This window comes from Polyodon spathula, chromosome 18 (genome assembly GCF_017654505.1).
Source record: "Polyodon spathula isolate WHYD16114869_AA chromosome 18, ASM1765450v1, whole genome shotgun sequence".
NCBI classification, from domain to species: Eukaryota; Metazoa; Chordata; class Actinopteri; order Acipenseriformes; family Polyodontidae; genus Polyodon; species Polyodon spathula.
This window is the reverse complement of record NC_054551.1, coordinates 32891232-32905803: the sequence shown is the minus strand read 5'-3', so window position 1 is coordinate 32905803 and position 14572 is coordinate 32891232. Positions and strand designations below refer to the sequence as shown.

Here is a 14572-nt window from a genome sequence, read left to right as displayed (position 1 = left end):
TTCACTCAATATGAGTTTCAGATCCGCAGCTGCAAAACAAATGAAAAACTGAAGTGCAGTGGCTGGAGCCCATCTTTCTTGGAGAGGACCCCAGAAGCAGGTAAACCAGGTCTTTTAATATGTAGACGGGCTTGGATAGGAACAGTACAGGGCAGGATATATGATCATTTTAAGCTGATGACATTAGGTGTTTTTTTCATCTCACAAATACTTGCATAATTTGACTGCTGAAAACACTTTACAGAGTAAGACTGAGACTGTCATCTAAAGTGATGCCTGTTCTGTAACGATAACTGTTTTTAAAGAATGCCAGGTTTTCTAGAAGTGTACATCTTTCGGTGATTTCTCTTCGCAGAGCCTTGTAGAAGAGTGGATGTGTGGAGAATAATGGGCCCGACTCACAGCAATGGCAGCCGGACTGTAACCATACTCTGGAAGGTACTGCACTAAACCCTTTCAACAGGGTTCTTCGATTTCTTCTTACATTATACTTAGCAATGAACAATCAATCAGGAATGCTTTGAAAGTGCTGTCTCTGCTCTCATATCTTAGTATATTGCTCATTCAACACATTACTAATTCATACTTGTGTCTAGTCTTCGGGGCTCTCCAGCAGGATGATGCTGTTCGACTGAATTTTTTTGTGTGCAACAAAGGGCTCAACACGTTCTTCTTCTACTTTGCGCCCCTTGCTAGTGTTTTGTTGTACTGTGTGTGGCCTGGCCTCAGATCATAATAAAATATTATATACCAACAGAAGAAATGTGAGCGTGCCAAAAATATATTTAACTTAGATTTTGGTTCATTTTCTAGCTAGACCTCAAAATCCTAACCAGACTGAAACTCATTTAGGTAAGGGAATCCCCGCTGGTTCAATAGTGATAAGCAATAGTTAGGATTTTTTTAAAAAATCACAAATCGTTATTTTACAATGAAAAATATACATAGGGATTTTCTTCCTGTGTCTTGATGTTTTTCAGCCTCTTGCTCCCAAATATTCCAGAGGGATTATTTTGGGATATGAAGTGTTTTACAGAGAGTATGGAAAGCAACGCCATAGCCATTTGTGTCAACCAAACAAGACGCAGTGCCAGATTACACTACCAAAACACACAAAGATGCTTTATATCACCGCCCTCAACTCAAAGGGCAGTTCAGAGGCTGCTCAGCTTAGCATTGGCCAGAAAGGTACATTTACAATATGTTTTGCTGGATGAGCTGGGCAAAAAAATAATAATACCCAGAACAGTATTGCAACCTGGAATTTGGATTAGTTGTTCTATAATAAGAAAGCTTTTATTAATGCTTTTATTATGTCCCTCATTTGATGAAATCATATAGCCCAATACATTGTAATAAGTAACGAATAGGTGAACATTTAGTTGTATGTAACTATTGATTAACAAACAAAATAAGAAGCTATTACATGTAATTGCTGAACATATTTTATTTCATGAAAATGCATGCTGTAATTTACTTTTTATTTTTTTAAATAGAATTTGCACCACCCATTATTACTAAATTGGTATCAGCAGATAGTTCTAGAATTTTGTTGGCGTGGAAAGCACCCAGCCAGACAAAGGGATCAGTGCTCTGGTACATAGCAGAGTGGCACAGGCATGATGGAAGCATGAGGTGGAAAAAAGTTACTTGCTTGCAGAACTCCACATACATTGAAGGTGGGTATACAAAGATTGTAATGTTACCATTGTTTACCATATACTGTACTGTAATGATTTCTCATAGAACTTTGACAAATCCAGGAATATTTCTGTGAAGCAGAAAGTGAAAATGTTGGTGGAACCCCTTGTTTAATTTGCAAAGTCTTTTCTGAGGGATTTGAAGACACTGTTTATTACAATTACATACAACAACATGCAGGTACTAACATTGAGAGAGCACACAGAGGTCTGATTCCAGCATGCAGGTACTAACATTGAGAGAGCACACAGAGGTCTGATTCCAGCATGCAGGTACTAACACTGAGAGAGCACACAGAGGTCTGCTTCCAGCATTTTCTGGCCCAAGACTGATTGCACATCAGCTACACTAGCTTCATTGTTTTCTATTTTGTTTTTGTTTTTGTTTTTTAAATTAGAGATGTGACAATACAGGTGTTTAGTAGATTTTGAAAAAGTCATTTAAATAGGTGACAGAAAATGCAATGCTTTCTGTCTAACATAATGGTGTTGGTTTTATATTGAATACGATATTGAATCAAACCATCAACAAGCACTTTTAAACATTAAATGTCAAATTGCTTTTCAGCTAAGGTCTCAGGATCTCGTTACCACATTTCATTGTATGCAATTTATTCAAATGGAGAAAGTAAACCAGCAACAGCTGAAGCATATTCCAAGGAGTTGGGTGAGTTTGAGCTTCTATCTATCTATCTATCTATCTATCTATCTATATCTAGATAGATAGGTAAATAGATAGATAGAACATTATTATTATTTGTTTATTTAGCAGACACCTTTATCCAAGGCAACTTATAGAGACTAGGGTGTGTGAACTATGCATCAGCTGCAGAGTCACTTACAACAACGTCTCACCTGAAAGACAGAGCACAAGGAGGTTAAGTGACTTGCTCAGGGTCACACAGTGAGTCAGTGGCTGAGCTGGGATTTGAACCCGGGGCCCTCCTGGTTACAAGCCCTTCTCTTTAACCACCAGGACCACACAGATATATTTATATAATTTTAAATCATTTTAAACCTGATTTAACAATATTAGTATATTATTGTGGTTGATTTTCAGAAGAACACTGAACTTGGAAAAAGTGTGATTTATTTAACAAGTGAAAGCCTATTGTTGAACATTGTTTCAGAACCAAGAGCCGGTCCAAAGGTTTCAGTTGTTGAAACTCAAAAGAAACGAGCACTTATCAAGTGGGAAGACATTCCTGTACATCTTCAGAGAGGATTTATCAAAACCTACACGATATACCTGAAGAAAGGCACTGATGAAACATACTTTAGAAATGGTAAGTAGCCCATGACTCCTGAAACAATATGTTTTCCCTTATAAACCAGAAGTGTAAAATATTATGAGAAAAGCACAATTTAGTACTAGTAAAGCATAGGGAAAGCATGGTCAAAACAAAACACACCACTTTTCTTTAAATAGATACTGTATGTAAGGGACCAGCTGCTCACAACGTCCAATGAGTCTGGTAAATATTTTTCATTCCACTAGGTGGCAGGCTTTATCAGTTTATGCCGTAATAAGTGTGCCTCAGAAACAGTGTTAAACTGCTTTAATACTGTAAAATAAACAAGTCATATTAGCAGTAACAAATGAGAAACTCCATTTTCTCATTAGTAAGCTAGTTATTAAGTGTCTGTTACCTCAATGGCTATTATTTTTTGCCTTATGATGTTCCTCCTTTAGTTTTTAACAGTGGCAACACCACATATTAAAAATGACCAATTCATGGTTGGATAATTTTACCACAGGGAGTCAAAGTATGATGTGGAAAGGGACATGCTGAGTGTCATTGTAGGCCTGGCTTCAGTAATAGGTGCATTTGTGGAGAAAGGTCCCATCAATGTCTAACCTATGTGTGTTTATCAGGAGGAATGCATTGAAAAAGCAAGCTGCTAAAAAACAGAGAATTGTGTGCGAGAGAGCTGTGAAGTCACCTCTTCCTAAACCACACAAGCACAAGGCTGAGCTTCTGAAGCATCAGCCACCAGCTATTAATATCTATAGACTACTGCTGCTGCACTGTGAGCCAAACAGGAAGGAAAGCACAAAGAGGAAAGCATGAGCCGAACCAGACATGCACGCTTCTGTAACCAGCAGCACTTTCATTACCCTGCTCAGAACCTCTCCTCACACAGTCACTTTCATTACCCTGCTCAGAACCTCTCCTCACACAGTCACTATCATTACCCTGTTCAGAACCTCTCCTCACACAGTCACTATCATTACCCTGCTCAGAACCTCTCCTCACACAGTCACTTTCATTACCCTGCTCAGAACCTCTCCTCACACAGTCACTTTCATTACCCTGCTCAGAACCTCTCCTCACACAGTCACTATCATTACCCTGCTCAGAACCTCTCCTCACACAGTCACTATCATTACCCTGCTCAGAACCTCTCCTCACACAGTCACTTTCATTACCCTGCTCAGAACCTCTCCTCACAGTCACTTTCATTACCCTGCTCAGAACCTCTCCTCACACAGTCACTATCATTACCCTGCTCAGAACCTCTCCTCACACAGTCACTTTCATTACCCTGCTCAGAACCTCTCCTCACACAGTCACTATCATTACCCTGCTCAGAACCTCTCCTCACACAGTCACTATCATTACCCTGCTCAGAACCTCTCCTCACACAGTCACTATCATTACCCTGCTCAGAACCTCTCCTCACACAGTCACTATCATTACCCTGCTCAGAACCTCTCCTCACACAGTCACTATCATTACCCTGCTCAGAACCTCTCCTCACACAGTCACTATCATTACCCTGCTCAGAACCTCTCCTCACACAGTCACTATCATTACCCTGCTCAGAACCTCTCCTCACACAGTCACTATCATTACCCTGCTCAGAACCTCTCCTCACACAGTCACTATCATTACCCTGCTCAGAACCTCTCCTCACACAGTCACTATCATTACCCTGCTCAGAACCTCTCCTCACACAGTCACTATCATTACCCTGCTCAGAACCTCTCCTCACACAGTCACTTTCATTACCCTGCTCAGAACCTCTCCTCACACAGTCACTATCATTACCCTGCTCAGAACCTCTCCTCACACAGTCACTATCATTACCCTGCTCAGAACCTCTCCTCACACAGTCACTTTCATTACCCTGCTCAGAACCTCTCCTCACACAGTCACTTTCATTACCCTGCTCAGAACCTCTCCTCACACAGTCACTTTCATTACCCTGCTCAGAACCTCTCCTCACACAGTCACTATCATTACCCTGCTCAGAACCTCTCCTCACACAGTCACTATCATTACCCTGCTCAGAACCTCTCCTCACACAGTCACTATCATTACCCTGCTCAGAACCTCTCCTCACACAGTCACTATCATTACCCTGCTCAGAACCTCTCCTCACACAGTCACTTTCATTACCCTGCTCAGAACCTCTCCTCACACAGTCACCATCATTACCCTGCTCAGAACCTCTCCTCACACAGTCACTATCATTACCCTGCTCAGAACCTCTCCTCACACAGTCACTATCATTACCCTGCTCAGAACCTCTCCTCACACAGTCACTATCATTACCCTGCTCAGAACCTCTCCTCACACAGTCACTATCATTACCCTGCTCAGAACCTCTCCTCACACAGTCACTATCATTACCCTGCTCAGAACCTCTCCTCACACAGTCACTTTCATTACCCTGCTCAGAACCTCTCCTCACACAGTCACTTTCATTACCCTGCTCAGAACCTCTCCTCACACAGTCACTATCATTACCCTGCTCAGAACCTCTCCTCACACAGTCACTATCATTACCCTGCTCAGAACCTCTCCTCACACAGTCACTATCATTACCCTGCTCAGAACCTCTCCTCACACAGTCACTATCATTACCCTGCTCAGAACCCTCCTCACACAGTCACTATCATTACCCTGCTCAGTCACACAGTCACTATCATTACCCTGCTCAGAACCTCTCCTCACACAGTCACTATCATTACCCTGCTCAGAACCTCTCCTCACACAGTCACTATCATTACCCTGCTCAGAACCTCTCCTCACACAGTCACTTTCATTACCCTGCTCAGAACCTCTCCTCACACAGTCACTTTCATTACCCTGCTCAGAACCTCTCCTCACACAGTCACTTTCATTACCCTGTTCAGAACCTCTCCTCACACAGTCACTTTCATTACCCTGCTCAGAACCTCTCCTCACACAGTCACTTTCATTACCCTGCTCAGAACCTCTCCTCACACAGTCACTTTCATTACCCTGCTCAGAACCTCTCCTCACACAGTCACTATCATTACCCTGCTCAGAACCTCTCCTCACACAGTCACTATCATTACCCTGCTCAGAACCTCTCCTCACACAGTCACTATCATTACCCTGCTCAGAACCTCTCCTCACACAGTCACTATCATTACCCTGCTCAGAACCTCTCCTCACACAGTCACTATCATTACCCTGCTCAGAACCTCTCCTCACACAGTCACTATCATTACCCTGCTCAGAACCTCTCCTCACACAGTCACTATCATTACCCTGCTCAGAACCTCTCCTCACACAGTCACTATCATTACCCTGCTCAGAACCTCTCCTCACACAGTCACTATCATTACCCTGCTCAGAACCTCTCCTCACACAGTCACTTTCATTACCCTGTTCAGAACCTCTCCTCACACAGTCACTTTCATTACCCTGCTCAGAACCTCTCCTCACACAGTCACTATCATTACCCTGCTCAGAACCTCTCCTCACACAGTCACTTTCATTACCCTGCTCAGAACCTCTCCTCACACAGTCACTATCATTACCCTGCTCAGAACCTCTCCTCACACAGTCACTATCATTACCCTGCTCAGAACCTCTCCTCACACAGTCACTATCATTACCCTGCTCAGAACCTCTCCTCACACAGTCACTATCATTACCCTGCTCAGAACCTCTCCTCACACAGTCACTTTCATTACCCTGCTCAGAACCTCTCCTCACACAGTCACTTTCATTACCCTGCTCAGAACCTCTCCTCACACAGTCACTATCATTACCCTGCTCAGAACCTCTCCTCACACAGTCACTATCATTACCCTGCTCAGAACCTCTCCTCACACAGTCACTATCATTACCCTGCTCAGAACCTCTCCTCACACAGTCACTATCATTACCCTGCTCAGAACCTCTCCTCACACAGTCACTATCATTACCCTGCTCAGAACCTCTCCTCACACAGTCACTATCATTACCCTGCTCAGAACCTCTCCTCACACAGTCACTTTCATTACCCTGTTCAGAACCTCTCCTCACACAGTCACTTTCATTACCCTGCTCAGAACCTCTCCTCACACAGTCACTATCATTACCCTGCTCAGAACCTCTCCTCACACAGTCACTATCATTACCCTGCTCAGAACCTCTCCTCACACAGTCACTATCATTACCCTGCTCAGAACCTCTCCTCACACAGTCACTTTCATTACCCTGCTCAGAACCTCTCCTCACACAGTCACTTTCATTACCCTGTTCAGAACCTCTCCTCACACAGTCACTTTCATTACCCTGCTCAGAACCTCTCCTCACACAGTCACTTTCATTACCCTGCTCAGAACCTCTCCTCACACAGTCACTTTCATTACCCTGCTCAGAACCTCTCCTCACACAGTCACTTTCATTACCCTGCTCAGAACCTCTCCTCACACAGTCACTTTCATTACCCTGCTCAGAACCTCTCCTCACACAGTCACTTTCATTACCCTGCTCAGAACCTCTCCTCACACAGTCACTTTCATTACCCTGCTCAGAACCTCTCCTCACACAGTCACTATCATTACCCTGCTCAGAACCTCTCCTCACACAGTCACTATCATTACCCTGCTCAGAACCTCTCCTCACACAGTCACTATCATTACCCTGCTCAGAACCTCTCCTCACACAGTCACTATCATTACCCTGCTCAGAACCTCTCCTCACACAGTCACTATCATTACCCTGCTCAGAACCTCTCCTCACACAGTCACTATCATTACCCTGCTCAGAACCTCTCCTCACACAGTCACTTTCATTACCCTGTTCAGAACCTCTCCTCACACAGTCACTTTCATTACCCTGCTCAGAACCTCTCCTCACACAGTCACTATCATTACCCTGCTCAGAACCTCTCCTCACACAGTCACTTTCATTACCCTGCTCAGAACCTCTCCTCACACAGTCACTTTCATTACCCTGCTCAGAACCTCTCCTCACACAGTCACTATCATTACCCTGCTCAGAACCTCTCCTCACACAGTCACTATCATTACCCTGCTCAGAACCTCTCCTCACACAGTCACTATCATTACCCTGCTCAGAACCTCTCCTCACACAGTCACTATCATTACCCTGCTCAGAACCTCTCCTCACACAGTCACTATCATTACCCTGCTCAGAACCTCTCCTCACACAGTCACTATCATTACCCTGCTCAGAACCTCTCCTCACACAGTCACTTTCATTACCCTGCTCAGAACCTCTCCTCACACAGTCACTATCATTACCCTGCTCAGAACCTCTCCTCACACAGTCACTATCATTACCCTGCTCAGAACCTCTCCTCACACAGTCACTTTCATTACCCTGCTCAGAACCTCTCCTCACACAGTCACTTTCATTACCCTGCTCAGAACCTCTCCTCACACAGTCACTTTCATTACCCTGCTCAGAACCTCTCCTCACACAGTCACTATCATTACCCTGCTCAGAACCTCTCCTCACACAGTCACTTTCATTACCCTGCTCAGAACCTCTCCTCACACAGTCACTATCATTACCCTGCTCAGAACCTCTCCTCACACAGTCACTTTCATTACCCTGCTCAGAACCTCTCCTCACACAGTCACTATCATTACCCTGCTCAGAACCTCTCCTCACACAGTCACTTTCATTACCCTGCTCAGAACCTCTCCTCACACAGTCACTTTCATTACCCTGCTCAGAACCTCTCCTCACACAGTCACTATCATTACCCTGCTCAGAACCTCTCCTCACACAGTCACTATCATTACCCTGCTCAGAACCTCTCCTCACACAGTCACTATCATTACAGTTCCAGGGTTTTGGTATAAGACATGAGAATCGTTTTGAGTGTTGAAAAAGGCTAGCACAGCATGCTCTGCCATTGCTCCATCCATTCCTATCGACACAATTAGACTATCCAAATAATGATTGTGCCCAACCTTGTGACAACTCCAAGGAGGCAAGCAAGCATGGCCTCTAACTATGAAAACAGCATTGTCTGCTGGAACCAGCTGCCATTCCCTCTTTCCTTTTAGTTTCAGTTGCATTAAGGCAGTACTGGCTGGAGAGTCTGGAGCCAGCGGCCCTTTACACTGTTTACATGACAGCGTGGAATTCCGCTGGGAAAGGAGCAAAAGGGGAGGAGATCATACTCAAACTGGCAGGTATGTGACTGAGGGACAAGAAGGGTTACAGTACACACCACACACTGTTACAGGTGCACTGTCATGTATAAAAGGTGGCCAAAGATATTCCGAAGACCCATTTGACAGAAAGACAAACACTATAATGTACCTATATATATATATATATATATATATATATATATATATATATATATATATATATATATATATATATATAATATGGTAATATAACTATAGACTATTTCTCAAATCCAAATCTATGAGCAGTGGTTCTCTTGGTACCTCACTCTCAGTAATACTAGACTTTAATGGTGCAGTTTATGTTTTTGCTCAAAAATGACCTAACCAATTATTCTCTTCCAGAGGGCTATGATTTCACCATTCTCATGGTTATTGTTGTCGTGGTAACCTCCTCAATAGCCATTCCACTAATAGTGATGTTTTGCAATTCTATCAGACACAGGTATATCCTTGTTTAACTGTTTTGTAATATACTGTACATGTCTCAAAATGAACAAAGGTGTTCAAGTACTCCTGTCTTACAATTCAATAAATTAATAGGAATATTTGATACTTTTTATAGTAATAATGTTTTCCATATACAATTTTTTATAGTAACTAAATAAATATTGTTTGCTTATCACTGATCCCCAAAACTCATACATAATACCTGTGTTATCAGGTACTTTTAAAATATGCTCTACAAAATTTAAACAGTGGTTAGTTGTGCAAAGTTTATACGGTTCACACTGACACTAAAAACTCATAACACAACCTGATCATTCTTTATAATAATAATAATAATAATAATAATAATAATAATAATAATAATAATAATAATAATAATAATAATAATAATAATGTTTGTTTGTATTTTAGAATCAAGAGAATATTCATCTTATGGGTACCAGAATGGGTTTTTGAGGAATTCCCTAGAGTTGAGAACAGTAGTGTGGTGAAGCTATTGCAGGTGATGTACTGTTCTGCTGGTTAACATATTGATTTTGATTCAAGGAACATGAAAACATAGCATTGTAGATTTAACAAGTATTTAGCCATACATGTCTCTATATTTGATGATGCAGTGGGCTTTTCTAAATGTCTTTCTCTTATTCTGTGACTCAGACATTCTGTGGTATTCTATCACTGTGGTCCACAGGCTGAGGGGAAGGTGTACTAAGATGGGCTAGTCGTAGCGCAAACACACCACAATTTCCATTTTCATTGCGGCACTTAGAAAAGTAAACATTTTGTTGTATGTACTAAGATAAAATATGTTAATGAAAAGAGCCGCAATATAGTAATTTAAATATGTGTTGCGTCTTGTTAGCGAGATCTCTACTGCTAGGGTCGGTCGACTTTGCTCCAATAAATAGCAGCAGCTGAGCCGTGGGTTTCTGCGGCAGAGGGTGACCGAAGGATAACGTCTATACATGCAGGGGTGCAAGAATCAAAATAACATTGTTTTTGTTAAATGTAAACATCGTCTGTACAATGCATTCTGTTCCATAATCATGGTGTCCCACCTTCACCCCTAAATTAAAAAAAGTGTTTCTATCAAAATGCTTTTTATAATCATGCAGTACCCCCTTGCTAAACCGGATGTTTGTCCGACATTTGGCGGTGTCGGTTTAAAAAGTACAGTCGCACACACATACATTCAGTGCTCAATGTATTTTAAATGTATAAACCCTTGCTCTAAAGTAACACTAATGTGTTTTGGGCAGGGCGTGCTACACATTACATTATAAACAAAAATATCAAACTGTACAGTACGCCTATACGGTATACAGTAGAGTAATAAAAAAAAAAAATGAACACCTAGTAGCGCACTTTCTTTTTACTTTAGCGTACAGGTTACCGGTATGGTAACACAAAATCAGTCATGCTGCTGCATTGCACGCATTGATACAATGCGAATAAAAGATTATTTAAAATGGAAACTGATGCTTTTAGCTCTTCTTCTTCTTCTTCTTCTTCTTCACTTATTAACTTCGCCTAGACAATTAACACAAAATAGATAATTATGCCACATTGGCAAGCTTTAATACTTACAGGACAGTCAATTCTCATATGAATTTTAAAGGACCAGCAACAAATTTTGTATTATACCACTAATTTGTATTATCGTTAGTAGCCTTATAAGCCAAGTGTATACTGTCCTTTTTATTTAAGTTAGTCAGGGGTGCAGTGCTAAATTGTGCAAAACTACAAACCACCTGTACATTAATAGAGTAAGTGTGTTTCCTATTTCTATACAGATGCCCAGAATGAGCTGGAGTGGTTAGTGTCACATGTGGGCAGTCTATTGCTCCCAACATGTTGGAGAAGCAAGAAATGTCATAGAAATTTGATTTCAAGGCTTGTGAGTACACCCTGCTTTTAGGGAAAAATAGGCTGGGTGTTCCGCTCAAAAATGCATTGAGCACAACTCGTAACGTACAAGAAAATTGCGTCTCTTTAAAACTTGCTTTCAAAAGTGTTGCAATTGCCTGCAGCTTTCGTACATCTCGTTAGAATGTTTGCGAACCCTCATTTGCACTGTCTCTGCCCGTTTTGCGAATTTATGCAGGGATGCCCATAATTACATAACGTTTACAGCGTGCGATTTAGCTTTAGCAAGAAAAATGGGGGTGAATTTGATAAGAAAGCAAAATGAATATAGACGTTCTGATACTAACCTTTAAATTTAGTTCCTTTCAAATGAGAAGAGTATTACTGTTTGTTGTGTGTTGTAGATAGAAATTATTTTTTCATGTCTTTATTCACAGGAGAAATACAGGACTGACTCAGACTCTTTGTGGCTCTCCTTACTCAGCGACCCTCCAGTAACAGAAGTGGAGGAAACGATTTTCTTCTCAGAAGAGGTGGCTGCATTACCTTCTCTCCTTGTTGATGACACATACGCAGAGGGAATTGAATGGCAATGTGCAGGAAAGCCAGAGGCTGAAGGCACTCCCAGCGAACATCATGGATACCAACCGCAGGTATCAAACCAGGGAGAAGATCAATTATTTAACAGTGTAGAAACCTTTCAGCCTGAATTACTCAATACAAGTTCTCCAGCAGACTGTGGTATATTTACAATGCTGTTGAATGGGACTTTTGACATTTCAAGCAGGAGTTTGCTTCCAAGTGGAGATATAAATGTGACCTTTGGTGGCAAATCGCAAATCATCGACTTAACCGGCTTCCGTGGGAAGAGAGAGAGGGTAGAGTTTAATGAGAGGCATGACTTTCCAACAGAAGACTCAGACCAGGGTCAAACATTGCTGCCAGATGCACTGGTGGACTGTCTGAGACATTCAACACAGGAACCTGTTGCTGTGAACTCTTATTTCCCTCAACTTGTTGTTCGTCCGGTCACAGAAGGAGACTGCTGAGGTGTTTGCAAAGCTGCTGCTATGTACGCAAACAGTGAAACTATATATCTTCTGCAACTCACAACTGAGCAACCTGCTGCAATACATAACTGACTGATACTGTAACTAACCAAAAGAGGTTAAAGGACTCGGGGAACATACATTTCATCTAAACACTGAGAAAATAACGAAAGAGAAAAGCCAATAGCTGCAGAAAAAGCTACAGTTACTGCACAAGACCTCCCATATTTCACTACCTGATTTTCACATCACGAAACTGTGGATTAGTAAAGGATCCTTACAGAGTTGTACATGTTTTGAATCAGAGGAATAACAATCTTTTGTCAGTTGCAGATGGTTTGTAGGCAGTTTGACTTTTAAGCATTAATTGTGAATTTTACACTAAGTAGAATATTATGTTAGAATAATTATATAACATTCAGTTATTTCATGAGGCACAATGATGTTGTCTCGACTTATTATATATCAAGGTTTAATGTTTTTGAAATACACCCAGAGTTTCTTTATGCCTTTAACTCTGAACAAGGGGTGGTGTATGATTGCATTTATGTGATATTGTTTATTAATATGATAATGAGTTTGTATTCTCTGTAATAGCTGTTCTATTTTGATATATGCATGTTTTTATTCAAATTGATATGTAACCAGTGGCAGATGGTGGCCAAAAAATGTGGAGGCAGAAAATAAGGCGGAGGAATTGGGGGTCCCCTTAAGCCCCCAACAGCAGTAGAATCAAATTCTTACATTCTGACTGAACACGTTATTTCTTTCTTGATCTCTTCTAGTAAAGGAAATGGATGAAATGAAGTCTGGTTTTTGACATCCTAGTAAATCCAGACTTGCACTGGTATCTGCAGCTTTCTGGACAAAGGGCTCTCTCAAGCTGAATGGTTACATGAATTCATATGTTCTAATTGAATGATGTATTAACAATGACTGTCACCAACGGTGCATATTGAAAGCATCTTGAGCTAGCTAGCAGTGAAGGTCTGTTGGCACCTGTGAATGAAAACAAACTGCATGGTTTTCCTTCCTGTGTAGTTAACAAGTCTTGACAGCTGTTTCCTTAGACTTCACACGCTGATAATATGTGTGTATGTGCAGCTAAAACCTAGAAGGCTCTAAATAATATACTCATCAAGTGGAATAAGAACTTTCGTCTAGAACTTTGGTGCGTGACCAAAACCAGAAGATAATTAATTATATTTCAAAGAACATCAATACATAAAGTGAATAGGAGCGATAAATGCGATGGCTTTTCATCCGTGTTTGTCACTGATGAATAACATTCTATGATTATAAAAGGTGAGGGTCTAGTTTTAATAAGCTAAACCGTGTGTGATATAAATACTGCCAACCTGTAGCTTTATCAATCCTGGTAGCGTTATCCAACAGGAGTGATTCATAAACATCACTAAAGACAAGTTTCACCAAAGAAATGCAAGTGCAGTGCCCTCTGATAACATGTCGATTTTTAAATAAGCATGAAACTAGAATTAGTCCTAATGCAAACGGACACAAGCTTTGTAAAAGGTGTGATCTAATGAAGCATGGTTTCCTGTGTGAAGTGTGTGTGCATTACTGGTAAACACTTCTGAACATGATAAAAAACAACAGTTTAAAACACACACACTCATAGCGACAAAGTTCTGCTCTCTTCACTGTGCAGATATTTTGGCTATTCCTTCCATTTTATTTTTCACATTGATTTATAATACCAAGTTTTTTTTATGTTTTTTGCACATAGATAAGAGTCGGCACTTCTGAACTAGTGTAATCAGCATTAGAGAGTTAGACAATTAGACTATAATGTTGCTCATCATAGACTTCACTGTATTGTGAATATGATATGTACTTCCCAGCAGCCACTTCACTAGGACATGCCTATCCAGCAACTTAAAACTCTACCACAATGCAAAAGAGCCATCACACTGATGGGACAGAGCCCTTAACGGCAGTGGAGCACACAGCACTGCCTGTTACACTTGAGACACCTTTCAGCACCTTCTATGGAGTCCATGCTCCATAGAACTTAGGGACAAGTTCTAATAAAGTGGTCAGCCAGCATATGTTTTCCTTTTCATGTGTTT

General features: G+C 41.3%; 1 protein-coding gene across 3 annotated transcripts in view; it reads left to right on the top strand.

The window, feature by feature from the left end:
• The window catches only part of LOC121294178 (interleukin-23 receptor-like), a 20363-nt gene extending 6026 nt beyond the window's left edge, over window positions 1-14337 (top strand). For 2 of the 3 annotated variants that reach the window (XM_041217791.1, XM_041217790.1), the window contains 10 exons: window positions 1-100; window positions 356-438; window positions 981-1188; window positions 1497-1679; window positions 2269-2367; window positions 2831-2986; window positions 8989-9117; window positions 9463-9562; window positions 9979-10069; window positions 11871-14337. The exon at window positions 1-100 is cut by the window's left edge and continues 60 nt beyond it. In XM_041217791.1, the coding sequence (XP_041073725.1) occupies window positions 1-100; window positions 356-438; window positions 981-1188; window positions 1497-1679; window positions 2269-2367; window positions 2831-2986; window positions 8989-9117; window positions 9463-9562; window positions 9979-10069; window positions 11871-12482 (1761 nt within the window). In that variant the 3' untranslated portion in view covers window positions 12483-14337. The remainder of the gene's footprint in view (window positions 101-355; window positions 439-980; window positions 1189-1496; window positions 1680-2268; window positions 2368-2830; window positions 2987-8988; window positions 9118-9462; window positions 9563-9978; window positions 10070-11870) is intronic. The other variant, XM_041217792.1, reaches the window with a different exon arrangement.
• Window positions 14338-14572: the final 235 nt, after the last annotated feature.